This window comes from Triturus cristatus, chromosome 9, assembly GCF_964204655.1.
Source record: "Triturus cristatus chromosome 9, aTriCri1.1, whole genome shotgun sequence".
Lineage (NCBI taxonomy): Eukaryota > Metazoa > Chordata > Amphibia > Caudata > Salamandridae > Triturus > Triturus cristatus.
The window spans coordinates 20,435,023-20,462,548 of record NC_140592.1 but is presented as its reverse complement, the minus strand read 5'-3'; the positions used below and the strand labels follow the sequence as shown (position 1 = coordinate 20,462,548).

The 27,526-nt window shown below is 49.7% G+C and overlaps 1 protein-coding gene across 9 annotated transcripts in view; it reads right to left on the bottom strand.

The window, feature by feature from the left end:
- SETD5 (SET domain containing 5) overlaps positions 1–27,526 on the bottom strand; it is a 351,936-nt gene that overhangs the window by 219,161 nt on the left and 105,249 nt on the right. For all 9 annotated transcript variants that reach the window (XM_085624253.1, XM_085624258.1, XM_085624255.1 and 6 more), the window contains 2 exons: positions 25,079–25,184; positions 24,102–24,313 (listed from right to left, as the gene is read on the bottom strand). In XM_085624253.1, the coding sequence (XP_085480379.1) occupies positions 24,102–24,313; positions 25,079–25,184 (318 nt within the window). The remainder of the gene's footprint in view (positions 1–24,101; positions 24,314–25,078; positions 25,185–27,526) is intronic.

Sequence of the window (27,526 nt, the reverse complement as noted above, 5' to 3'; positions counted from 1 at the left end):
GGGGGGGGGGGTCCAGAGACATTGATGAGCCTTCCATTAGTAGCATAAGGTTGACAACATAAGAGCCAACACGGTCTCTTGACGTTTCAGTAATACGTGTCCACGGACACCGATGGATGAAATGGTAAGTCGCACCCCTGGGCTTTTAAAGCAGACCCTGAAAGTGCACAGCAAACACGGAACGTGGGCCTGAAAGCCCTTGACCTCATTTACTTGCATATACATTTGGGGCTAAAGACTTACTACGAGAACCGTAAGACGGAACTGCACTCTTGAAGCTAGAAACTCTGAAGGAAAACAAGTTAATTTTCTGAGCATGGTAAGGAGAGCAGCAGATACATCCACGCGCACTGGTGGCCACCCTGGGAATACAGGAAGATCCAGAACCTGTGATCTTTTTATTAAGCTTCTTGTGATTATTCACATATGAAGAGCCCTTGTGAGAGACTTAGTGTTTCTTAATCCGCCTACAGGTCTTGTACCAGAACAGGATTAACAAGGAGTCTGCAAAGTTGCCTGGAAAAACCTTTGAGCCTTATGGTATAAAAGAGGTATTCAGGGACCTGGCAAAGGCATTTTTCTAGAATACTTGGAGCCAAGGTCTTACCAAATCAAGGGTGTCCATGAACATCCCAAACACGACTCCCATGAACTCCTCAGCAAGGTCCTGTTCAAGGGAAAGGAGGGGCAGCAGTTGGTAGGCAAGAGAAGTGCTCGTTTCCAACACAGCTAGCCTTTGCCGACAGCAATTCCACAACAGGTACCAAATCTTTTGAGAGAAAAGTCCTTTGCCCCAGCTTGAGGAAGGTAGATTTGAAAGAAGCCCCTTTTAAAAGCAGCTGAAAAGGATCTTGCTGAAATCAAGACACCGTGAGCACGATGCTCAAGTACAAGCAGTGTCGCAGTGGCACGCACAGCCACTGCAAAATCACGAAGAGGACAAATGTGCGCTTCTCTCAGTGTATAGAAACAAGCTTTGGGACTGAAAAATAACTCAAATTAAGGCACTGAACTCCATACCAAACAAAAACAATACAGTGCTAAAAAAACAGGTTTGTTTCAAACACCACCTGCTTGTGGCCAAACAGTGAGCTTAGCTGGGGTAGATGGTAAACATGCATGGGACGGTCTCAGCCTCTCTCCATTAACAGAGTTGTTTAAAACTCACTGAAGCCAATTCACACACGTTGGGGAAGGGAAGAGCATTGGTGAGCAAAATGGGGTAGTTTCTTACCTGTAACTCCAGTTCTGTAGTAGGGGTATCTCTGTTATAGTCATAATTTGTGAATAGTCCAGCCCATGTGCGTGGACCCCGGAGCAATCGAAATAGTCTCTTAAGTTGTCCTCTTCTGCAGTCCTGCATAGACACTTAAGAGAAAATCAAAGACAAATAATGCAGCCTGACATTAACAAGGCTGCACTGGCCATCACTTCATCCTGAAGTAACAAAAAAGATAGCCAAATAATATTTAAATTTACATATTTAGCTAAGTTTCACACCAAGAGAAACTACCCTTCACAAAACTCCTTTGTCATGATAGAGGAAGGGTTGGACAGACAAGCCCCATAGGCTGCCATTATGTGTCTGGAAAAGGGATACTCTCATTTTAAGGAACCCTCCAGAGACCATGATGCACAGCCAAAGGCAAGTTACTTTCAGTTCTTTTTTAAGGTATATAAAGCCAGGCCTGTAGCATTCTATACGTTTCATCCACCGGGGAGGAGGGCGGGTCGCTTATGACTATAACAGAAATACCCCTACTACAGAACTGGAGTTACAGGTAAGAAACAACTCCTTCTGTAGTAGGGGATCTCTGTGTTTAGTCATAATCTGTGAATAAAATGGCAAGCCCATCCCAAACAATCCAAACCCAGCGGTGGAAGAAACGTATAGAATCACTACTGTGCAAATAAATTCCTCAGCGAAGCCTGCCCAACCTGCGCATCTACCCTGGCATCAGAGTCCAAGCAGTAATGCTTAGCAAAGGTATGGACGGACTTCCAAGTGGCAGCCCTACAGATGTCTGCAATGAAAACATTACGCAGCAAAGCCGTAGTAGCTGCTTTACCCCTGGTAGAGTGAGCCTTAGGCTTACCCCCTAGAGTCTGGTTAGCTTTCGGGTAACACAATTGGATACAGGACACAATCCACCTAGAAATGGACTGTTTGGAGGTAGCAAGACCAGTCCTGACCAATCCATAATTAACAAATAACTGATCCGATCTACGAATCTCCTTGGTCTTATCTAAGTAGAATTTTAATACCCGTCTCACGTCAAGTGAATGAAGGGATCTCTCCGCCGGAAAGGAAGGATGTGGAAAAAACGTTGGTAAAGTGATAGTTTGATTGACATGGAAATCAGATATCACTTTAGGGAGAAACTTCGGGTGAGTCCTCATGACAACCTTAGATGCATGAAATACAGTATAGGGCTCTTGGCAACACAGGGCCTGGATCTCACTCACCCTGCGAGCCGATGTTATAGCTATAAGGAAAGCTGCCTTCCAGGATAAATGCTGTAAAGAAGCCTTATGAATAGGCTCAAAAGGCTCCTTCATCAATCTAGACAGCACCACATTAAGCTCCCACGGAGGCGAAGGACGCCTAATGGGAGGAAACACCTTCCTCAAACCTTCCAGAAAATCTTTGATGACAGGGATTTGGAAAAAGGATGTTTGTGAAGGGCATTTCCTATTCACAGTTAAAGCTGCGAGGTGAACCTTAATAGAATGAAAATTAAGGCCAGATTGAGCCAAATGCAGCAAGTACGGAAGGATGACATCCTCCTTGCAGGATGTAGGATCAGCAGCTTTAGAGGCGCACCAAATGCAGAATCTTTCATTTGTATGCGTAGGAAGTCCTCGTAGACTGTCTCTTTGCCTCTTAGTATCTCCATGCAGCTCTCTGGAAGATTTAAATGTCCATACTGCACTAGTTCAGGAGCCATGCTGCCAAACTCAACGACGAGAGGTTGGGATGCACCATCTGCCCTCCGAACTTCGTGAGAAGGTCCGGCCGACACGGAAGCCGAAGATGCGGCAGGAGAGACCGGTGTAGCAGGTCGGTGAACCACCACGGCCGAGGCCATTCCGGAGCAATGAGGATCATCTTGGCCCGTGACTGGGACAGTTTGATCAACACTGTCGGGATCAGGGGAATGGGTGGAAAAGCGTAGAGAAAGCTGTTCGACCAGTTGATCCACAGTGCATTCCCCAGCGTCCCCGGTTGGTAAAACCTGGAGGCGAAGTCTCGGCATTTGCCGTTTTCTGCGATGGCGAACAGATCGATGGCTGGAGTGCCCTATCTTGCGAAGATGTCTCTTAACACCTCGTCGTTTAAGACCCACTCGTGGTTTTCTTGAACGAGCCTGCTGAGAGAGTCTGCCTGAGCATTCTGCACACCTGGCAGATGGTTCGCCATTATCGTCAGTCCCCTGGCCAACAGCCATTTCCAGATCGCTTGCGCTTCCAGAGACAGAGTGCGCGATCTTGAGCCTCCCTGCTTGTTGAGGTAATACATCGTTATTTTGTCCGTCTGTACAAGCAGGGAATTGGTCCGAAAAGACGGGTGGAAGGCTTTCAGCGCCAGATGAACAGCTCTGAGTTCCAGAAAATGTATGTGATACGTGGATTCTGTCTGAGACCACGTGCCTTGGATCTGAAGGTGGTCCGAATGCGCTCCCCAGCACTGGAGAGACGCATCTGTCACAATGGTCTGAGTCGGTATCTCCTTGTGGAATGGAATCCCTTTGAGGAGATTCTCCGGTGACCACCACTTCAGGGATTGTAGAGCGTGTTGAGACAGTTTTATCCTGTCCTCCTAGCTCCCTCATCTCTGGTCCCACCGATCGCCCAGCCATTCCTGCAACGGCCTCATGTGGAGGCATGCATGTGGAGTGAGAAAGATACAACAGGCCATCGACCCCTGGAGAGAGGCCATCGACCCCAGGAGAGAGGACATCGTCCTCACCGTCGGCTATGGAACGGACATGAGAGTCTGAGATTTCCGAAGGATCGATAAGCGTTGCTCCTCAGAAGGACACATGCTTGCCTTGAGAGTATCGATGGAGGCTCCCAAGTACTGCAGACACTGAACAGGAGTCAGGACAGATTTGGATATGTTGATGTGCAGACCCAATTGGTTCAACAGGGCAGCCGTCCTGTTGAAATGTAGCTGCGCATCCTGGAACGTGGATGCTTTGATCAGCCAGTCGTCCATGTACGGGTAAACAAACACCTTGATCTTTCTCAGGTGCGCTGCCACCACCGCCATGCACTTTGAGAAAGTCCTGGAAGCAGACTTCAGGCCGAACAGAAATACTGTATACTGATAGTGGTTGGTGCCGACCAGGAAACGCAGGAACTTCCGATGCTTCTGGGCAATGGGGACATGGAAGTATGCGTCCTGCAGATCTATGGCGCAGAGCCAGTTTCCTCGATGCAGCTGAGGATAAATCTGGTTCAGGGACAGCATACAGAACTTTTCTCTGCAAATCCATTTGTTTGCTTGCCGCAAATCCAGAATGGGACTGAACTCGTTTTTGTCCTTTTTCCGCACAAGAAAGAACCTTGAGTATAGACCCTTTCCTCTTAGAGATGGAGGAACAAGCTCTATGGCCCTTTTTCTTAACAGGGTATCGGCCTCCGCTTGGAGTTCGCGTAGCAGGTATTGTGAGCGAACTGGTGGAATAGCTGGAGGAGGGCTGATAAAGCGTAGACTATCCATTGCAAACAATATTCAGCACCCACTTGTTCTGAGTAATTTTTCTCCACTCTGCCAAGTACTTCTGAATGCTTCCCCCCACCGGAGTGGGCAACAGAAGAAGGAGAAGTAATCCCTCAGGGCTTAGACCCAGCCGAGCCCTTGTTCCCTGATGTGGACTGTTGGTTGCCTCTGCCCCTTTCACGTCTCTGAAAAGGCTGCCGCTGAAACTGCTGCTGATGCTGCTGCTGTCCAGCCCGACGACCCTGCCCGCGTTGGAACCACTGGGAAGAATAGCGTCGTTGGCAGGGGCGGAAAGTTTTCCGCTGTTTTTTGGGCTTCTCCAAGCCAACAGCCTTGAGTGCCTCAACTTCCGCCTTCATGCAAGCCATTTCCTCGTCTGCATGGGCACCGAAGAGCGTGGAACCCGAAAAGGGCAGATTACCAATGCGCTGCTGTGCCTTCGGTTTCAGGGAGGTAAGCCACAACCAGGAGTGCCGCCTCAGAGCCACACCATGACAGTATTCATGGGCTGCCAGGAGAGAGGTGTCTGCTGCCGCACTGATTATCTGATTTGACACCATCATGCCCTCATTAAGAATTTCCTGAAAGTCCTCACGCTTGTCCCTAGGGAGGAGTTAAAAAAAATTTGCTGGAGAGACTCCCATAAGGAGCGGTCATAGCGGCCCAAGAGGGCAGTCGAGCTTGCTGCCTTCATGGAAGGGGCTGCTGTACTACAGACCTTCCTCTCCGACGAATCCAGTCTGCGGCTTTCTTTGTCCGGCGGTACAGTGGACGATGGAGCCGTAGAGTGCTGTTTCTTAGCCGCCACCACTATAACTGAATCCGGAGGAGGATCCGTTCGCAGGAATGCGGGGTCAGAGTCGGGGGCCTGTACTTCTTTTGAAGCCGTGAGGGAGCCGACTTCACAGAAGCAGGCGTCGGGAACAGTTCCATAGCCGGTTCCTCCAAACCGGGCACTAGAGGAAGCAGAGGACGAGAGAGTTGCTTCCGTTGTAGCGTCTCGATCCCCAGTTTAGCCGCTCCTCTCAACAGCACGTCTTGAAACGTGGCGATGTCATCGACTGGTGAAACCATCGTAGGAGGAGAGTCTGACAAAGTTGGCGAGTATCTTCAACCACTAGAGTAATCCGTGTCCCTAGTGTACCTGGAGCGTGACCTCTCACGGCGGTGATGTCGAGACCTGGTAGTAGATCTGTGCCGGCTACGAGAGCGATGCCCCGACCGGGAGCGATATCTCTGCCTTCTGGGCACAGCCGGAATCACCGGCACAGGCTGCTGAGGCGGTGGTGGAGGCGGAGCCGGAGGAGGTGGCATCGCTGTCCAAGGTCGCGGAGGCAACAGATGAGGGACCACAGGCTGGGCTGTTTCCGGAGACCTAGATGGTGAACAGGTCCTGGAGTATTCAGAGTCCGAGGTACGAATCACTCTCCTCCTCTTGCGGGCAGGCCTTGAAGAGGGTGCTCTGGAGGCAGTATCCCCTGATGGAGAACGCCGGTGCCGCCTTGACCTAGGACTGTCCGATGTGAAAATGCTAATCACAGAGTGTGACAGGCTCTTTGACGGCGACTTCCTTCTCGGCGGCAACTTCCTTCTCGGCGGCAACTTCCTTCTCGGCGGCAACTTCCTTCTCGGCGGCAACTTCCTTCTCGGCGGCAACTTCCTTCTCGGCGGCAACTTCCTTCTCGGCGGCAACTTCCTTCTCGGCGGCAACTTCCTTCTCGGCGGCAACTTCCTTCGTAGCCATCGACGTCGAAAGGTGCCGTTTCTGGGCCTTCTCGAGACTGGGGAGCCCCCCAGAGGCCGAAGCAGGGGAAGTGGAAGATGAAAGGTTCCCTCCATGCCCCGAGGCCCCACCTGCATCCTGATGTCTTCTCTGCTCCAGGCCTTGAAGACGAATCTTCTCACTGTCACGCAGGGTCCTCCTGGAGAATGACTTGCAGATGACACAGGAGTCAGGAACATGAGAAGAGGGAAGACGGAGTATGCAAACCCTGTGAGAGTCTGTTTTGGGCTTCTTCCTGCCACACTCTGGGCACTTATCAAATAGAGCTGGCATTTTGACAAAAAGGGAGTGGCTTAACTGGCCAAAAAGGACAGCAAATGGAAGATAAAGGCCCCAGACGTCGATTGAAACACTAAATCTATCAAAAAAGCTCTAAAAATGGAAGAAATACCAATAAAGGTAGAGCTCAATGCTCCAGGGTCCTGCTAGCAGGAGCCGGAAAAAAGAACAAAGTAACTTGCCTTTGGCTGTGCATCATGGGATACCGAGGGTCTCTAGAGGGTTCCTTAAAGGCACTGTATCCCTTTTCCAGACACATAATGGCAGCCTATGGGGCTTGTCTGTCCAACCCTTCCTCTCTATCAGGACAAAGGAGTTTTGTGAAGGGTAGTTTCTCTTGGTGTGAAACTTGGCTAAATGTGTAATGAATATGCTACTTACCAGTATGCATCTGTTCTTGGCATGTAGGGCTGCTGACATTCATATCTGTGCATAGATCGCCGCCTAGTGTTGGGTCCGGATGTTTGCACGTTGTTGTCCTGGAAGAGTCTTCGAAGTATCCTTGGATAGGTGACTCCTCCCCTGGACTACAGTGCGCATGGGCATCCTCTCCATCCTCAGATTGTTTTTCGCCATTGTGGCAGTGATGGAGTAGATACAGAAAGTGATGACCATGCTTGCAGTAATTCTGAGAGCTGCAGCTGCGACAGGCGCCGGGGAGGAGGGAGGGCGATATGAATGTCAGCAGCCCTACATGCCAAGAACAGATGCATACTGGTAAGTAGCATATTCAGTTCGAGGCATGTGGGCTGCTGAATTCATATCTGTGCATAGAATACATAGCAGTGCCCTCTATTGGCGGCGGCTACCCGTGCCAGCTGCAGCGGTCTGAAAAAGTGTTTTGAGAACAGCCTGTCCTACAGCTGCCTGCTGTTTTGACAGCACATCTACGCAATAGTGTTTTGTAAATGTGTGTGTAGTGGACCATGTGGCTGCTCTGCATATATCATGCAGGGGTATATTTCCTAGGAAGGCCATGGAAGCCCCCAACTTACGTGTTGAGTGGGCTCGTGGTGGAATAGTTAATGTGCGTTTTGCTTTTTGATAACAGATTTGAATACACTTAACTATCCATCTGGCTATCCCTGCTTTGGAGATGGCGTTACCTTTGTGGTGTGGGGCAAAGGCAACAAACAGTTGTTTTGTCTTCCTGAAGGGTTTAGTCCTATCGATGTAGTACATGAGGGCCCTCCGTACATCTAGTGTATGTAGTGCCCTTTCTGCAACAGTTTGTGGGTTTTGGAAGAAAACTGGCAGTGCAATAGTCCGATTCATGTGGAACTGCGATATTACTTTGGGCATGAATTTGGGGTTGGTACGTAGTACGACCCTGTTGGCGTGAACCTGTATGAATGGCTCTTGAACGGTTAGTGCCTGGAGTTCACTAACTCTTCTTAGGGAAGTGATCGCTACAAGGAAGGCCACTTTCCAGGTAAGGAATTGAATCTCGCATGAGTGTAGAGGTTCAAAGGGTGGACCCATCAGACGTGTGAGGACCAAGTTGAGGTTCCACATTGGAGCCGGTGGGTGGCTTGGTGGAATGACTCGTTTGAGTCCTTCCAAGAATGCTTTGATGGCAGGCACTCTGAATAGAGAGAGGTGCTGCCTGGTTTGCAGATAGGCTGAGATTGCGGTCAAATGGACACGTATAGAGGTGTACGCCAGATTGCATCGATATAGGTGTAAGAGGTAACAGATGATGTTTTGGATGGATGCGTCCAGCGGGTTGATGTCATTATTACCGCAATAAATGACGAACCTTTTCCACTTGGCTGCATAGCAAGCTCTGGTAGTGGGTCTCCTGGCCTCCTTGATGATGTCCATACAGTCAGGTGGCAGGTTGAGATAGCCAAACTCTAGGACTTCAGGAGCCAGATCGCCAGGTTCAGCTGTTGCGGATCTGGGTGCTGAACCTCTCCATGGTTCTGCGTCAAATGCGCGGGTTTGATCCGCAGCCTTTGATGCGGCACCACGGAAAGTTCGAGGAAGGTGGTGTACCACGGCTGGCGTGCCCACGTGGGAGCAACTAGGACGAGTGTCAGGGAGGGTTGTCGGAGTTTGGGAGGGTTGTCGGAGTTTGCGAGCCACCAGCGGTATCAATGGCGCTGGGGGAAAAGCGTACGCAAATCTGCCGGACCAGTTCATATCGCATTGCCCTGCGACTGCGGATGTGGGAATCTGGCGGCGAAGCTTTGGCATTTTGCGTTTTCGCTTGTTGCGAATAGGTCTATCTCCGGATGACCCCACTGCTGGAAGTACGGTTGGAGTACTGATGGGTGTAACTCCCACTCGTGCATCTGGTGGCTGTGTCTGCTGAGCAGATCCGCCATCTGGTTGTCCTTGCCAGGGAGGTGTTCCGCCATGAGGAACATGTTCCTTTGAATGGCCCACTTCCACATGCTCTGAGCCAGATGAGACAACTGTGGAGAGTGTGTTCCTCCCTGTTTCTGTATGTAGTACATTGCGGTCATGTTGTCCGTCCGGATCAACACGACCTTGTTGCATAGATGTACTTTGAATGCCTTCATGGCTAGGAAGATTGCCATCAGTTCCAGAAGGTTGATGTGCAACTTCTTTTGTTGTGTTGTCCATAGTCCCTGCACTGTGTAGTGGAGTACATGAGCTCCCCATCCCTGGAGAGACGCGTCCGCTGTCAGTACTATCTGTGGGACAGGCTCTTGGAATGGTCGGCCCTTGCAAAGGTTTTGTGGATTCCACCAATGCAGAGAGTTGTATGCCCGACCGCTCACCAACACTAGGTCCTTCAACTGTCCTTGAGCCTGATTCCACTGACGTGCTAGGCACTCCTGAAGTGGGCGCATATGTAATCTCGCGTGCGGGACTATGAAGATGCAGGAGGCCATCATGCCTATCAACTGCATAAACACTCGCGCTGGAAGTGAGTGATTGGGTTTGAACTTGGAGATCAGCAGTTGTATGCTGTTGATCCTCACTAAATTTGGCTGAGCTGTGGCCGCCAGAGTGTCTATAGTCGCACCTAGGTACTGTTGTACGTGTGCGGGCTGGAGATGGGACTTTGGGTAATTTAGTGAGAATCCCAGACTGTGAAGAAGGTGAATGGTGCGGGACATGTGGCTTGCACATTGCTGGGCTGACTTCGCTTGAACGAGCCAGTCGTCTAGGTAGGGGTAGACGTGGATATGCTGCCTCCGTAGATGTGCTGCCCCCGTAGCTAGGCACTTCGTGAAAACCCTGGGCGCTGTTGTCACGCCGAAGGGAAGGACTTTGAACTGATAGTGCTGCCCCAGAGCAGTGAACCGGAGGTATTTTTTGTGTGAGGAGTGGATGGGTATGTGAAAGTACGCATCCTTGAGGTCCAGTGTGGCTAGGAAGTCTCCCTGCTTGAGAAGTGGAAGGACTTGCTGTAGAGTGAGCATGTGAAAGTGCTCTGAAAGAATGTACTGGTTCAGGGGTCTCAGGTCTAATATAGGTCTGAGCGACCCGTCCTTTTTTGGAATTAAGAAGTAGAGGGAGTACACTCCCGTACCCTGCTCGTGGATGGGTACTACCTCTATAGCGCCTTTTAGAAGCATACTTTGCACCTCTTGCTGTAAGAGCGTTAAGTGCTCTGAGGACATAGGACGGCTTCTTGGTGGTATTGTGGGCGGAGTGGAGGTTAACTCCAGACAGTAACCGTATTTTACAATATCTTTGACCCACCTGTCCGTGGTGATGGAGTTCCACGTGGACAGGAACCTTTGTAGCCTTCCCCCGACAGGTGTTATGTGGTCGGGAGGAAGGGAGAGGGCGTCACTGCTTGTTCTTGGGGGAGGACCTGGTGTTGCCGTAGCCACGCCCTCTGCCCTTTGTACTGGAGCCACGATATCCACCTCGGGTGTTTTTATCGTAGGTGGTTTGTGTATTGCCTTTGTTATATGTTTGTTGTGACCCCTGTCCTCTACCTGCTCCCTTGTTTCCGGGGCGACGAAAGGAGCCGCTCCGAAAGGACTGAGTTTGTAGGGCGCCCATGGACTTTGCAGTGTCCGTGTCCTTTTTTATCTTTTCGATGGTGGTGTCAACCTCTGGCCCGAATAAATAGTCGGGGTTGACGGGCTGGTTGAGTATATTGTTTTGTACCTCAGGCTTGAATCCTGAGATCCGTAGCCAGGCATGTCGTCGCAGCATGACGCTTGTGTTTATGGCCCTGGCAGCCGTGTCTGCAGCATCTAGTGCACATTTGATGGAAGCATTCGTGAGTAGCTGTCCTTCTCTGATGAGCATTTCTGCGCCTTCCTTGAACTGGTCAGGGAGATGTTGGAATATTTGCTCCAGTGTGTCATAGTGCGCTCTATCATAGCGAGCAAGGAGCGCTTGAGTGTTGGCTATGCGCCATATGTTGGCAGCTTGGGCGGCAACTCGCTTGCCAGAGGTCTCTAACACCTTGGACTCTTTGTCCGGGGGAGGAGCGTCACCTGTCGTTTGCGAGTGTGCCCTCTTGCGTGCATTCGCTACGACGATGGAGTCGAGTGGTAATTGGCCTCTGATGTAAGTAGGATCCCCAGGTGCTGATCTGTATTTCTTATCAATCCTGGGGTTTATCACTCGTGCCCTGGTGGGTTCCTTGAAAATGTCCTTGGCTGGTTTGAGGACCCCCTTCAACATTGGCAGAGTCTTTACATGCCTTTCTGAGGATGCAAAGGTGTCCATTAGAAAGTCATCTTCGATGGTATCAGAGTGAAGCTGTACCCCATGGTTATTTGCAGCACGTTCAATAAGAGCGTTGAACGCCGCAGTATCCTCCGTGGGAGATGTTTTTGCCCCATAGAGTTGTGGGTCCTGTGCATCGAGAGGTGTACTGGGGTCTGCAGGGTCGCCCCAAGTTTGATCAGGGTCCTGCTGGTCATCAGGGTCTGTGTCTACATGGTAGGGGACTTGGTCATCCATGTAGTCCTCCAATGCATCCGTGTCGGAGCGTGTGGGGGAGAACCGGTGTGGATCCTGGTAGGATGAATGGAAAGGTTCATAAAGGAGAGGTTCTGATTCTACAGGCAACTTCCTTTTTAGTGGGATCCTGAAAGGGTCCAATGGCGGCTCCGAAGTTATCCTTCGGTCGTGGAGAATCATCCTGCCAGTGTCGGCGTCGATGACACGTGCCGGAGACGTCTCAGCAGGTGTGACCGTAGTTTGGGTGACCCGTGTCCTGAGTTGGAACATTTTTGGGATTGTCGACGGAGGCAAGCCGAAGGTAATGTTGGCTGGCACCGAAGAGGCTGCTGGAGCTCCGATCGAGCCGGAACCCGACGTGTCCTGGAGGACAGCCGTGGTTTTGCTGCCTTGCGTCGCACCAGGTCATACTTGGGGCGCCTTTGAGGCTTTGGCACCGGCCAGGTTCGTAGAGGCGGCCGTGGATTTTTTCGGCGCCGGCGGTTCATCCAGTCGAGGTGCAGAGATCACCGTCGAAGCCTTCGATACGTGAGGCTTAGGTGTCGTCGAGGGAGCGATGCGAGACGCAGCAGGCGGTACGGCCCTCGGTGTCGTTGGTGCCGGTAGCCGAGCAGGTTTGTCGGTGCCGATGGCCTTTTTCCGTTTGTCGACTCAGACGTCGCCCGCTTCAAGTTCGGCACCGAAGTCTCTCTTGGTGCGGTCGGTGCCGACGCGTTGCGCTGGCGTCGAAGGCGTGGAAGGCCTCGATCCGACCAGCGCCACTTTCAGTTTCGGTTTCGGAGGAACCGGAGCAGCTTTCGGTTTCGGTTTTGCGGTAGGGAAACCAGCTGGTTTATGCAATAATGGCTGCCGCTGAACGTCCGAGGCCGGGCCCGAGGGCGGGGCCGAAGAACTGCGGGATGGGTCTCGGGTAAGGCCTGAAGGCGATCCCTCGACCGGAGCCATAGGCTGTGGCACTGGTGTTTCTTCGGTTTGAACAGGTAGGCCTTGTTCATCATTGGAGCTACTCTCTTCGGCCCCTAAGGCCTCCTCGTCGTCTCCTACCTCGGTGTCGTCTTCACCTCTGTGGAAGAGTGACTCGTCTACCTCGTCCGATCCGGGTTCGTGTTCGGAAACGGGACTGGAGGGCAAGACTTCTAATTCTTCTACGTCTTCGGCCTCGTCGAAGATGTCTGTTGGGGCCGGTGCCGCGTGCTGCGCCTCGAGTCTCGCCGCTCGTCGATTCCGTAGAGTCTTCTTGGAACGGAACCGGGCACAGGCCATGCATTTCGATTCGTCGTGGTCCGGCGAAAGGCATTTGTTGCACACCGGATGGACGTCGATGTGTGGGTACTTCGCATTGCATACCGGACACCTTTTGAATGGCGTCCTCGATTCCATCGTCGAAGTAGTCGATGGACAGGTAAATGCGAAAAAAGTCGGTGCTGAAAGTTAGTAAACTAACAAGATTGTATCGAAACCCGATCGATAAACAGTACCGACGCAAACGAAAGGCCTTTTGGCCTCGACAAAAAATTTTCCTAACTTGAGCTAAGATAGCACATCCGAACCCAATGGCGGAAAAAAACAATCTGAGGATGGAGAGGATGCCCATGCGCACTGTAGTCCAGGGGAGGAGTCACCTATCCAAGGATACTTCGAAGACTCTTCCAGGACAACAACGTGCAAACATCCGGACCCAACACTAGGCGGCGATCTATGCACAGATATGAATTCAGCAGCCCACATGCCTCGAACATTTAAATATTATTTGGCTATCTTTTTTGTCACTTCAGGATGAAGTGCTGGCCAGTGTGGCCTTGTTAATGTCAGGCTGCATTATTTGTCTTTGATTTTCTCTTAAGTGTCTATGCAGGACTGCAGAAGAGGACAACTTAAGAGACTATTTCGATTGCTCCGGGGTCCACGCACATGGGCGGGACTATTCACAGATTAAGACTATACACAGATACCCTACTACAGAAATCTTGATTATATTCATTGAAACCAAATGAAGTAACAAACCCACGACTGTTGAGGCACATGCCGTGCCTTTGAACCTTCGTTCTTGTAATGCTGTTTGAGTCGTATACTGTACCACTGTCAAACAAACCAACCGGGTGCCATTTGTTGTGAAGCTGTTAGCTCACAAGTGTCCTCGACCAAAGGGGAATATAGATGCCATTGTTCTAACACCAAGGGACACGTAATCAGTGGGGAAGAGACTTCACACAAAATACTACAGCTACAGCAGTCAAATTAAAAACAATCTTTTACATTTCTTACCACAACAGAGAACTTCTGTTAAAACGTTGGAGACATGTTCGGGGTCTCCTAGCGCAGGTTGTTTGGAAACCAACCGTACAAGGACAGTATGGGCTTACAAAAGGGTCTTTCAAAATCAGCCAATACTTTAGCTTACGAATAAGGCACACATGGACAGCCAACTGTCTGAGTGATGTGTGTTTCATAAAGTGTGTGTGTGTGTGTGTGAATAGTGGTCCAAAAACCAACTATTCCATAAAAACCCTGTATGGACTATGAATTCTAGGCAGTGGCCTGTGCATAGCCTGCTGTGCCTTTCTACAGCAGCAAATACAACTTTGAGGGTCATTTCTCACAAGGGATAGATACTGCCTCCAATTCCAGCAGCACGTTGAAATGCGCTGTACTGCTAAACATTTCTGAACACCCACCAACCATGGCTTTAGCCACCATGGAACTCTAAGACTGCATCAATAACAGCTTCTCTTTCCAAACGGTCTCCAAAGCTGCAAATCTGATATGATGAAGAACATTTGAGAACATCTCCTTCAAGGGTCACTGATCAAGAGCACAGCCGGTGGAGTCCACCAATATGGACCGAACACTTTAATAAAACGGTCACTGAGGTCTTAGATCAAATAGACCGGCCTAAGCTAAAAAAAAAAATTTTTTTAAAACTCGAAGAAATATCCCATCCAAATCATGGTTTAACTCAGAGCTCAACAACGCAAGACGCTCACTAAGACTGATGGAAAGAACATTGAGACAGCATCATTCTCCCGCATATCTGGCACTCCTCAGATTAGCTAGATCTACATACAAGAAACATCTTTAATGAAAAGGCATCCTTCTTCCGTACACAACTTTATCGGGCCAGAAATAGACCCAGAGAACTGTTTAACATTGTTCATAACAAAACTTCCACCGCACCTCCCAAGCCAACGGCCTCAACTGCTAGATGTGAAGAAATTGCAATCTTTTCCTCGGGAGAATAAATAAATAAATAAATTTCAAAAAAAAAAATGACCAAAATAGATCAAACCTTCCTTTTAAACTCAGATCCCAACTCCGAATATACTGCTGACATCACACCGAAACCTCGTACCTTACTTTCCACATCCCCTGATTATCCCTCACATTTGCCCGCTACTACACCTTCCCCTAACTACTCCCCATCCTTACCCACTGCTACATCCCCCCCCTTTGACTACTCCCCTCACTTACCCACAACTACACATCTTGCAACCAACCTCTCTAACTCACAACTAAAAAACAATGCCTCCTGGCATAATATCCACTCTGTAACTGCACTCTATGTCTTTATCATTGCCAAACTTAAGCCGTCTTCTCACACTAAAGACCCCCTCCCTTCTAATCTTGTCCAAAACCTAAAGCACATCATTGCCCCATCTTGGACCACTATCATCAACACCTCCCTTGCCCCGGGGTGTGTCCCCCATCTCCCTCCAACTTGGATAAATCAATTCCACCATTAAAAACCCCAATGCTGACACTAATGACCTAAACAATCTCCGCCCCATTTCTATTAGAAGGCAGATCTGCCTACAAGACTGCTTGCATTACACACAAAGCCCTCCATCAAAATACCCCGCTGTACCTTTTCAATAAACTCAGCAAAGCGGGCTGCTCTTGGCCGATGAGAAGCACAAATGCTCTCCACCTCTTCCACCCCTGCTTAAAAAGAAAACCACACAATCTCACTCCTTCTCCAGAAATGCCCCAAACATCTGGAATGCCCTCCCCAAAGACCTGTGATGTAACCCTTCCTACATCAGCTTTATAAAAAGACCTCAAAACACACCTCAACAAATATTGGGGGTCATAATCCTACGCCCCGTATTGCCCCTCCCCCTTCCACCATCTAGGTTTCCCTATACCCTCCTACTTTCTCCCCCCCTCCCCTCCCTCCATATTCCACTGGCTCCTTTTGCTCCCTCCCCCACTGCTCTCCTCTGCTCCCTCTCCCAGTCCTTCCCACCCCCTCCCATACCCTCTACCCATCCAATTACCCCCCTTCCCCCACCCTATTCACGCCCGACGACTTACTTCCTGTAACCCTTTATGCCCATCTCCATCTCATATCATAAAACAATCTGTTCCCTCATATCCATCTTTTTATATTTATATAGCTCTTGCTCTATCCGTTAATCAGATCTGTGTTAACACTAGCTGTAGCTCTTATGTTAACCTGTTGGTATTCCATGCTTTTTGAAATATTGTCTTTTGCCGTGACTATCTTAATACTCATGTAAAGCGCTCCGATACCTCCGGGTCTTGACAGCGCTATAGAAAACCTTTAAAATAAATGGACGAGCTTGGCCTCTGTGCATGAGGACGGAGGAGCGGGTAGTCAAGTCCTGCAGGGATGGTCGCCTGATCAGATCCGGATGATCTACTCAAAAGCATTTTCTAGGGGGCACAACTCCATAGTATAAAGCCAGACAAGCCATAAACAGGCAGGAAGCTGAAGAATTGGCAACGGCGCTTAGAAAAGAAGCTGCCTGTGCAGTATGAGTCTGTGGGCGCTTTAGCCATCAGCTTAGACAAACACTAAACTTCTACTTAAATAGTAAGGAATATGCTACTTACCAGTATGCATCTGTTCTTGGCATGTAGAGCTGCATATCTACACACTTTTGCATAGATCGCCATCTGGTGTTGGGCCCGGATGTTTGCAGTTTGTTTTTCCTCTTGGAAAGTCTTTGGAAGTCACGAGGTTGGTGACTCCTCCTTTGGTTCGTATTGCGCATGGGCTTCGGCTCCATTCTCAGATTGTTTTTCGCCAGCAGGGAAAGATGGAGAGTAGTAATAACAGTGAAGAAACCCATGTGTGTTGTATCTAAATAAGATCTGCAGCTCTACATGCCAAGAACAGATGCATACTGGTAAGTAGCATATTCCGTTCGAGGCATATGAGCTGCAGATTATACACTTTTGCATAGACTATATAGCAGTTCCCAGCCTTAGCGGCGACCACCGGTATCTGTTGCAGTGGTTTGAAATAGTGTTTTTAGTACAGCCTGGCCCACACTAGCTTGTTGCTTGGTTTGCACATCTACACAGTAATGTTTAGTGAAAGTGTGCGGTGTTGACCATGTAGCTGCTTTGCAGATATCATCTAATGGGATGTTCCCTAGAAAAGCCATAGAAGCCCCTATCTTTCATGTAGAATGGGCTTTGGGGGGGGGGGGGGGACGGGGACGGATAGCGTTAGTTTTGCTTTGTGGTAGCAAATCTGGATGCATTTTACAATCCACCTAGCTATCCCTAATTTTGAGATGGGGTTGCCCTTGTGTGGTGGAGAGAAAGAGACAAACAGTTGTTTGGTCTTTCTGAAAGGTTGTGTTCTTTGGATATAGTAAAGTAAGGCTCGTTTGACATCTAGCGTGTGTAGAGCCCTTTCTGCAACAGTTTGAGGTTGCGAGAAAAATACCGGTAATTCTACCGATTGGTTTAGATGAAAAGGGGAAATGACTTTAGGTAGGAATTTTGGGTTGGTACGGAGAAAAACCTTGTTCTGGTGCATTTGGAGAAAAAGTTCTTGTATGGTAAGTGCTTGTATTTCACTGACCCTTCTAAGGGAAGTGATGGCTACAAGAAAAGCTGTTTTCCATGTGAGAAATTGCAGTTCGCATTTATGTAAAGGTTCGAAGGGTGGCCCCATTAGCCTTGTGAGAACTATATTTAAGTTCCACACAGGTGAGGGTGGTACTCTGGGGAGAATTATTCGTTTTAGGCCTTCCATGAAGGCTTTAATGGCAGGTACTCTGAAAAGTGATAGGTGTTGCCTGTTTTGTAGGTAAGCAGCAACTGCTGCGAGATGTAGCCGAATGGCGGTATATGCTAGGTTACAACTTTGTAGATGGAGTAAGTAGCATATGATGTGTTGTATAGACACGTCTAGAGGATTGATTGTGTTGTTATGGCAATAAACAACAAATCTTTTCCACTTGGCAGCGTAGCAGGCTCTAGTGGTAGGGCGTCTAGCTTCTCTGATGACGTTCATACAGTCAGGGGGGAGGTTTAGGTATCCGAATTCTAGGATTTCAGGAGCCAGATCGCAAAGTTGAGCTGAGCTGGGTCTGGGTGCCTGATCTCTCCAAGGTTCTGGGTTAGGAGGCATGGTGAGAGGTGTAGCTTTTGGTGTGGTACTACCGAGAGTTACAGCAGCGTGGTGTACCACGGTTGTCTGGCCCATGTTGGAGCTACTAGGATCAGTGTGAGGGAATGCTGTTGTAGCTTTCGCACCACTAATGGAATTAGTGGGAGAGGTGGAAAAGCGTTTGCAAATTTGTCTGACCAGTTCATCCATATCGCATTGCCTTTCGACAATGGGTGTGGGTATCTGGCGGCGAAGCTTGGGCATTTTTTGTTTTCGTGGGTGGCGAAGAGGTCTATCTGCGGATGCCCCCACATTTGAAAGAACGGGTGAAGAACCTGCGGGTGAAGTTCCCACTCGTGGATCTGCTGCGTCTGTCTGCTGAGCAGATCTGCCATGGTGTTTTGGACTCCTGGTACATGTTGGGCCAGGAGAAAGATTGTGTGTGGAATTGCCTATCTCCATATGCTCTGTGCTAGTTGAGAGAGCTGTGGAGAGGGTGTGCCGCCTTGTTTTTGAATGTAGTACATGGCCGTCATGTTGTCTGTGCGAATGAGGACTGCCTTGCCTAAAATCTGTACTTGAAAGGATTTTAGGGCTAGAGAGATTGCTATTAACTCCAGATGGTTCATATGGAGTAACTTCTGTTGCGGCGTCCATGTGCCCTGCACTGTGAGGTGTAATAGATGAGCACCCCAGCCGGCGAGCGATGAGTTTGTTGTTAGTATTATTTGTGGAACCGGGTCCAGGAACGGTCGACCTTTGGAAAGGTTTGTGGTGTTCCACCACTGCAGAGAGCGATGGGTGCGACCGTCTACCAACACCAGATCTGTCAGTTGCCCCTGGGCCTGGTTCCATTGGCGCGCTAAGCACTCTTGGAGTGGACGCATCTGGAGTCTTGCGTGGGGCACTATGAAAATGCAAGAGGCCATCATCCCTATAAGTTGCATAAACACTCTTGCTGTAAGGGAGTGTTGAAGTATGAATCTTTGACGCAAAGCCTGAATGCTTGCAATCCTGGCCGGATTGGGGTAGGCTATGGCTTTTGAGGTGTCTATGGTGGCACCGAGGTATTGCTTTATGTGGGATGGTGTTAGCTGGGACTTTTGGTGGTTCACCGTGAAGCCTAGTTGGTGAAGTAGTTGGATTGTAGTGGCGGTGTGGTGTACACATTGGTTGTAGGACGTGGCTTTTATCAGCCAGTCGTCCAAATATGGGAAGACGTGAATGTGCTGTCTTCTGAGGTGTGCCGCCACTACCGCTAGGCACTTGGTGAATACCCTTGGTGCTGTTATGACCCCGAATGGGATCACATTGAACTGGTAGTGTTGCCCGTCCACTACAAATCTGAGGTACTTTCTGTGAGCATGGTGTACCGGAATGTGAAAGTATGCGTCTTTCAAGTCCAGTGTGGTGAGGAAGTCGTTCTGGGAGAGGAGCGGAAGCACCTGCTGAAGCGTTACCATGTGAAAATGGTCTGAATGTATGTATGTGTTTAGGGGCCGGAGATCTATAATAGGTCGTAGAGTCTCGTCCCTTTTTTGTATTAGAAAATATAGGGAGTAGACCCCTAAATTTTGCTGATTGGCGGGAACTTGTTCTATTGCCTGTTTTTGTAGGAGGGAGATTACCTCCTGTTTACGTAATGCGGAATGTTCTTGTGACATTGGGCGTTGCCTGGGTGGAATGTTTGGGGGGGTAGATGTTAATTCTAGGCAGTACCCTGACCGAATAATTTGGGTCACCCATTTGTCTGAGGTGATGGTCTCCCAGACCTGAAGGAAATTTTGTAGTCTGCCCCCGACCGGAGTGGGATGGTCTGGAGGGAGCAGGGGGAAATCATTGGGTAGGCGGTGTGGCAGAGCGGGCGGTATTTGTTTTGCCTCTGCCTTTATTGTTATTGCCCCTATAGCCGCCTCTTTGATAACCCCTTGTGAAGGTGGACTGAGTGGGGGATTTTTAGGAAGTGGACGCGCTATCTGAGGAGTAGCCTCTAGACGTACTCCGAAAGGAAGAACGGCGAAAGGAGCGCCTAGGAGGGTGTGACTGCAGGGCTCCCATAGATTTCGCCGTATCAGTGTCCTTCATTTTTTTGAGGGCCGCATCTACATTTGGGCCGAATAGGTGTTCTTGGTCAAAGGGATGATTTAGGATGGAGGCCTGTACCTCAGGTTTGAAACCTGATATTCTCAGCCAAGCATGGCGACGGAGGAGGACGCTAGTATTAATGGCCCTGGAGGCTGTGTCTGCTGCATCCATCTAAGGCACAGTGTATGGAGGTGTTCGTTATTGTCTTACCCTCTTGAATTAATTCATTGGCCCTATTTTTGTATCTTTCCGGGAGGTGGTGCATTATGGTTTCTAGTTCATCATAATGCGCCCTATCGTATCTGGCCAAAAGCGCTTGGGTGTTGGCGATACGCCATATATTGGCTGCCTGTGACGCAGTGCGCTTTCCTGACGCGTCCAGTAGCTTTGACTTTTTGTCAGGTGGTAGTGCTTCGCCTGACGCCTGGGAATTTGACCTCTTCCGTGCAGTGGAAACCACTAGGGAATCTAGTGGCGCTGGCCCTTTGATATAGGCAGGATCTGTGGGGGTAGTTTTATACTTTTTTTCTATGCATGGGTTAATGACCCTGGCCCTGACTGGGTCCTTAAAAACCTCTGGCGCATGTTTCACCACCCCCTTGAGCATAGGTAGTATGGAGGTAGACCTATGTGCGGTATCAAAGGTGTCGAGGAGGAAATCCTCCTCTACTGGGTCAGTGTGTAACTCTACCCCGTGATAATGTGCTGCCCTCTGAAGAAGGTGGTGGAAACCTAATGAGTCTTCCGGTGGAGATGGCCTGGAAGGGTAAAGGTCATCTTGTGGGACGTCTGGAATATCTGGGTTATTGTAGTTGTCCCATGGGTCTGGGGATCCTGTAGGGGTGAGGTCTTGGGGCACATCCCCTGGATCGTGATATGGGTCCCCCTGATCATCATCGTCTGGAGACGGGGTCGGAGAGTGATGAGGTGGGGCTGGAGAAGGCGGAGGGGGCGGAGGTGGAGAGGGTGGGGAAGGCATTCTGAAATGGAAGGTAGCAGAGTCCTTCCTCTTTGGAGGTGGAGGCGGAGTCGGTTTGTCCAAATGTCTCTTTTTGGAAGAAAGTGCCAAATGTCCAGTTTTTGGATCTTTGGTAAGAGTTTTTTGCAAGGGATCCGGTGTAAACAGTTCCTGTGACAATGTTTGTTCCGCCGGCGCCGAAGTTTTCGGGGCCGATGACTTTTTAGGCTTGTCCGTGCCGTGCTTAGCACTGGGCTTGGGAACCTCCGTTTTCTTTGTCGGTGCCGAGGTGGGCTTCGGCGTGGAAGTGTTGGTGCCGAGGGCCTTATGGGGTTTGGTCGGTACCGAAGATTGCGTCGGTACAGAAGCGCTGGGTTTCGACACAGAGGACTTCGGTGCGGAGCTCGGTGTCGAGGTAGAGGCTGGTTTCTTTTTCGGTGCCGAAGTGTGTTTGTCGGCACCGCTTGAAGGCTGGCTCGAGCCCGAGCCGCCGGAAGGCTTATTTGGCTTCTTCACCGGGCCCGAAGGTGGGGTGTGTGAAGCCGTGTCTCTAGTCTTGCCTAGGCCCGGAGGCAAAGGCGTGACCGAAGCCTTTTTGGGTGTCGGCGCGGGTGTGGGTGTGGGGGGGGGGGTATATTACTCACGACCCTCTGCGCCGGGGTGATGTCCTCTACATCCGAGTCGGCTTCGGAAGCACTGACGAGGTCCTCTTCGGTGCGCTGCTGTCCCGGATCTTCGACGTCGTCTCCGAAGATGTCGACTGCAATGGAGGTCGAGGAGTGTGCCATGTTTCGTCTGGCTCTTCGGTCCCGAATAGTTTTTTTTTATCTGAAAGACTTACAGGCCGGACAGTCTCGAGCCTCGTGTTCAGGGGAGAGGCAGAGGTTGCACACATCATGAAGATCGGTGTGTGGGAATGTGGACCCTTCTTGAATGGAGTTCTTTCCATCAGCCAGGACCGGAGCTTGGGTAGGCCCGAAGGCCGCTGTCGACGACTGGAACCGAAGATTTGTCGATGAGAAGGTGATTGAGGAGATCGCGATCGAAACAATGCCGCGATGTGAGTGAGGATTCCGCTTCGATCGTCGAACTGGAAATGTTCAGAACCGGAGCACGAAGATTACATCCGAGCCCGATGGCGGAAAAAAACAATCTGAGGATGGAGCCGAAGCCCATGCGCAATACGATCCAAGGGAGGAGTCACCGACCTCGTGACTTCCAAAGACCTTCCAAGAGGAAAAACAAACTGCAAACATCCGGGCCCAACACCAGATTGCGATCTATGCAAAAATGTGTAGTCTGCAGCTCGTATGCCTCGAACATATAACTACTTAATATTAATGAAATCTCCCATCTTCTGTCTCTTTACTAAATCGCTCATTGACGCTCAAGAGATGGAAAATGACCTGCTACAATTGCCAACTCGAAGGTTTCCAACATACGCATTCTTCCCAATGACAGTCTAGAATGCTGCAACACCAGAGATCTTTACTCTTCTCTACAGCAGCAGCTGCCATCTTCCCATTGACAGTCCACAACACACCAACCCCAGAGATCTTTAATCTCTTCTCTACAGCAGCAGCTGCCATCTTCCTATTGACAGTCCATAACACTGCAACCCCAGAGATCTTTACTGTCTTCTCTACAGCACCATCTGCCGTCTTCCCAATGACAGTCCACGACGCTGCAACCGCAGAGCTCTTTACTCTTCTCTACAGCACCATCTGCCGTCTTCCCAATGAGTCCACGATGCTGCAACCCCAGAGCTCTTTACTCTTCTCTACAGCACCATCTGCCGTCTTCCCAATGAGTCCACGACGCTGCAACCCCAGAGATCTTTACTGTCTTCTCTACAGCACCATCTGCTGTCTTCCCAATGAGTCCACGATGCTGCAACCGCAGAGCTCTTTACTCTCTTCTCTACAGCACCATCTGTCGTCTTCCAAATGACAGTCCACGACGCTGCAACCCCAGAGCTCTTTACTCTTCTCTACAGCACCATCTGCCGTCTTCCCAAGGAGTCCACGATGCTGCAACCCCAGAGCTCTTTACTCTTCTCTACAGCACCATCTGCCGTCTTCCCAATGACAGTCCACGACGCTGCAACCCCAGAGCTCTTTACTCTTCTCTACAGCACCATCTGCCGTCTTCCCAAGGAGTCCACGATGCTGCAACCCCAGAGCTCTTTACTCTTCTCTACAGCACCATCTGCCGTCTTCCCAATGACAGTCCACGACGCTGCAACCCCAGAGCACTTTACTCTTCTCTACAGCACCATCTGCCATCTTCCCAATGACAGTCCACGACGCTGCAACCCCAGAGCTCTTTACTCTTTCTACAGCACCATCTGCCGTCTTCCCAATGAGTCCACGATGCTGCAAACCCAGAGCGCTTTACCCTCTTCTCTACAGCACTATCTGCCTTCTTTGACAATAGGTGGTTGCAGGAAAGGAAGGCCCAATCAAACTCCGAGCCCAATAATGGACTATTCCCCTATGCCTATCACTATCAGCAGGACAGCCAACTCAAACCACTCTTCGAATTTATGGACTAGTCCCTTACGCCTGTCTGTACAGCTCTACAGCCATTCACCTTCTGAACCTTGGTGATCTGCTAACCTTAACCTCCAGTCTGGCCTCCTACTTTCATGCTATGCGCCTCCTCTTACCTCACTTCCCCGTCTTCTCTTAAAGCTCACTTTCTCCCCTGAGCCTAGGCCATGCTCACCTGCCTTAACTCACACTGTGGCCTCTTCCTTCCTGCTCCATCTTGCTTGTGGCACTTGAGCAGCCTTGAGTAAATTATAAAGATAAATCAATATCCGTCAACGATTTATCAACTTTAGGGCTGTGTGTGTGCACTTGGCCTTCCTGTGCTTGGTTTTATTTGCACGGATTTCATGTGAAGTTTGAGGTACGTGCACAGCACTCATTCCGTCACTAGTATGGCTTCGTAGCGCTATCGTAGCAATGCTACTGTTTCATATTAAAAAACCCACCTGCATTTCTCACATTTAATGAGAAAGCCATCCTGGGAGAAGCTGCAGTGGCACCAGGCGGGGATGGTGTTTCCAGGTGTCGAGCTGTCACTGTCCCCTGAGTTGGCGTCATTTGGTGTGTGCCGGCCGTTCAGCTCTGCACGCGGGATGATGGCCTGAACCGGGGGTGAGGCGGGTGGTGTTGGTGGCGGTGGAGCACCATAATTGTGATCCTGTAAACATACAGACAGTTTAGCTAGGCAATGCTAAAGGAAAGTACTGACACGTTACATAAACTGCTCTAGCAAAATACTGCACAGGACGCGTTCTCAGAAGGAAGACCTAAACAAATCCAACAATCATTTTAATAAGAAAACTTTAGTTTTTTAGCAAGTGTCAGTGTTTGAATCACAGTCTCGCACACTTTAAAAAAAATCACAACAAATCACATTACAAAACACATTCAATTTTATCCTAATGTTAAAATATGTCCCAAAATCGATGCTGTCTTCCGTCCACCAATTCACTTTTCAGTAAAGCAGCACTGTCTGTCTCAGCACTCAGCGGCAGTAATACAGTGCCTGGAGAGTACGGCTATAGACACGCCGCGCTCTGGAATCCCGGTGCAGACCACTGCGGACACTGCACCAGTGACTGGATTGGCAAAGTACATCATGTAGTATCCACTTTATCAAGACATAAGTAGAGCACACTGGCACAATGGCTGCACTGTGATAGCAAAGGGCAGCTATAGCTGCGTCGCTGGAACCAAATGTACACCGCAGCCAAGACAAGAGGAGAGATGTGTTCAAGGCAGTAGTTAGAGTGGCAGCATAGTAACCTAAGCGTAAACACTTTAGCATGGTATGTGTAGTGAGAGCAGAACACACACTGAATCAGTGGCTGCACAGGATTACTGTCATGAGAAGCTGTGCTCGGCTGAATACAGCAGACCTCACTCTGCACCACCATGCAGTGAGGACGCAGGGTATACTCACTGCATACGGTAGACCTCGGTAGACATGGCTCTGGGTGACACCATAACTGTGACTAATGTAGGCCGCCTTCCCGCTGACCGCTGGACTGGCTTCCACTGATTCTGGGCTGCAGAAAACACCAGAAGTAGAAGTGGTGAGCACACTGGACAGCACACAGCAGTTATCTGCAGGTCAAACATATGTTCATGCATTAACACCTTTGCAAAGCGTGCCCCTCGCCACACAGGGAACGCACTGGCCTCCCCGGATTACCATGGCTGGGCAGGGGTAGGAAGTATGCCAAAGAACCCACTGTTAATGGAAAGGCACTGTTGGGTTCTGGGGACAGAGGCTGGAAACTAACATGAGTTTGGTATGTCGTATCCATGAACCTGTAGTTTGCCGCCTATTAATGGGCATCAATGCATATTCAACAATCATACAGCACACAGGCGCAGAGGGTCAGGCAGGGCGGGCTTCGGGGGTGGAGCAAGGACCGAGTTCCACAGATTGTTGCAAGAGCAGCAAGTGAGTTACTATGCATGATAGGAATATAGCGCCTTCTGAGCCAGTGTGGAAGCTCTAGACTAGATGCTTATGTGTTTTAGAAGCCAATGCATTCTATGAGAAGCCGGGAATACACAATCGCACACTGATACCCTGGTTACAGTTCTGCTCGGGCATATTAAACCTCAGTGATGTGAGGGACACACAGTGGCATGGGCATGGTGTGATCTTGCACATTTGGCCTCCGCTGCGGACTGTATCAACAGAAAGGGGAGAGGGGGGGACCAGGAGCTGGTTAATGGTCCAGTGCCTATGCTCCGAAATGTCAATGAGATAATCACTAGAAGGCACTGTTCCGGGGTGGGTATGGTCGTGAATCAACCAAGTCCAACCACAAAAATAAGGAAGAAGAAAAAATATATATATAGGTATTGGGTCTAGGGTAAGGTACTAGAGATGGGGGGAGACAGCAAAAGTGTCTCTTGTTGCCCTCACACACCCCGAAGGATGTCATGCTTCATCATCGGGCTGTGCTCCTCGGGTATGTGGAGGGAGAGTACCGGGGTCAGTGGTGAGGGTAGTGTGTGCAAAGATAAAAATACCTAAGGGTTGCCTAAGGGAGTACTTTAATAAAGAGGTACCCTTAGTACAATAAAAAACGTGAGTAAATTGTTACCTTTCAAGACGTAATGTGTCTATGGTAGCTGGAAAAAAATGGTCGACATGTTTCGCGCCTTAAGTGGTCAAAGTGATCCCTGGCGTTTCATCAGGACCAGTACCCATCGGCAGCTCTCTAAAAGATCTCCGCTAAAGAGACCCTTCGGGGGACCCGTAGGGCATTGCAGCGCCGGCCCGACGATGAGCACAGCCCGATGATGAAGCATGACATCCTTCGGGGTGTGTGAGGGCAACAAGAGACACTTTTGCTGTCTCCCCCCATCTCTAGTACCTTACCCTAGACCCAATACCTATATATATATTTTTTCTTCTTCCTTATTTTTGTGGTTGGACTTGGTTGATTCACGACCATACCCACCCCGGAACAGTGCCTTCTAGTGATTATCTCCACTGCGGACTGCAATCTTAAGAGGGGTTATTTTAGACACTTCTGGTTGGGGACTAGGTTTCAGATGTTTTCTCTAGATAAGGTTTTTGGAAGTGGAATTATGTAATTAAGATGCTTTGATCACGCAGTAGTCACACCCAACATGGCGCTACTTTTGTGTCACTAAGTAAAATTGAATAGGACATCTAGACAAAGTTTTGATTGCTGTGGAGAGTAAGGAGGTTTGGGTAATGGACTGAATGAGTGGGAGGGCTTGAAACCAAGTAAATCGTAAGCATTGGTTATGCGGATTTTGCTGAGAAGTTCAATACTACCTATGATGATTTTATTTAAATGTATATGGTTTTCAGATGCGTTTCGTAAGTGTCCTATGGAGGGTGGGCAGCCCAAAACGCAGATTGCTATTATAGATTGTCAATGAATGAATAAATGAAGACTTTGACATGGATGTCTCAAATGTAAACAAAATGAAGATTACTTTTAGGAATGAAAATGAATAGACAATTGTAAGCAGAACGCCATCAACTGCCCTAATTGTGGGTAAAGGACTTCATCCGACTGGTGACTGCAAGGCATCCACGCTGTATCTGCTGGAACCAGGCCCAGGTCAGACCCCCCCCGCCCCCCCCCCCCGAGAAGTTTCTGTCTGCACCGTGTTCCGCATCCATGCTTGAATGATGGAAGCGACCCCACGCAGTCCACAGCTGTATTCTTCAAGGGGCCTTTATATCGAATACTGGACGCCATCAGAGTATTTCAAAAGTCTCACGGCACCGCGTACAAACATCTGCACGCGCCGCTTAGCACCAATGAGTGGACCCCTCTTTTATTCCTTTCCCTCTGCCCCCAGGGCTCCTTGCAGTGGCAGAAGGCAGCAGACTGCCCTGCAGAGGGCA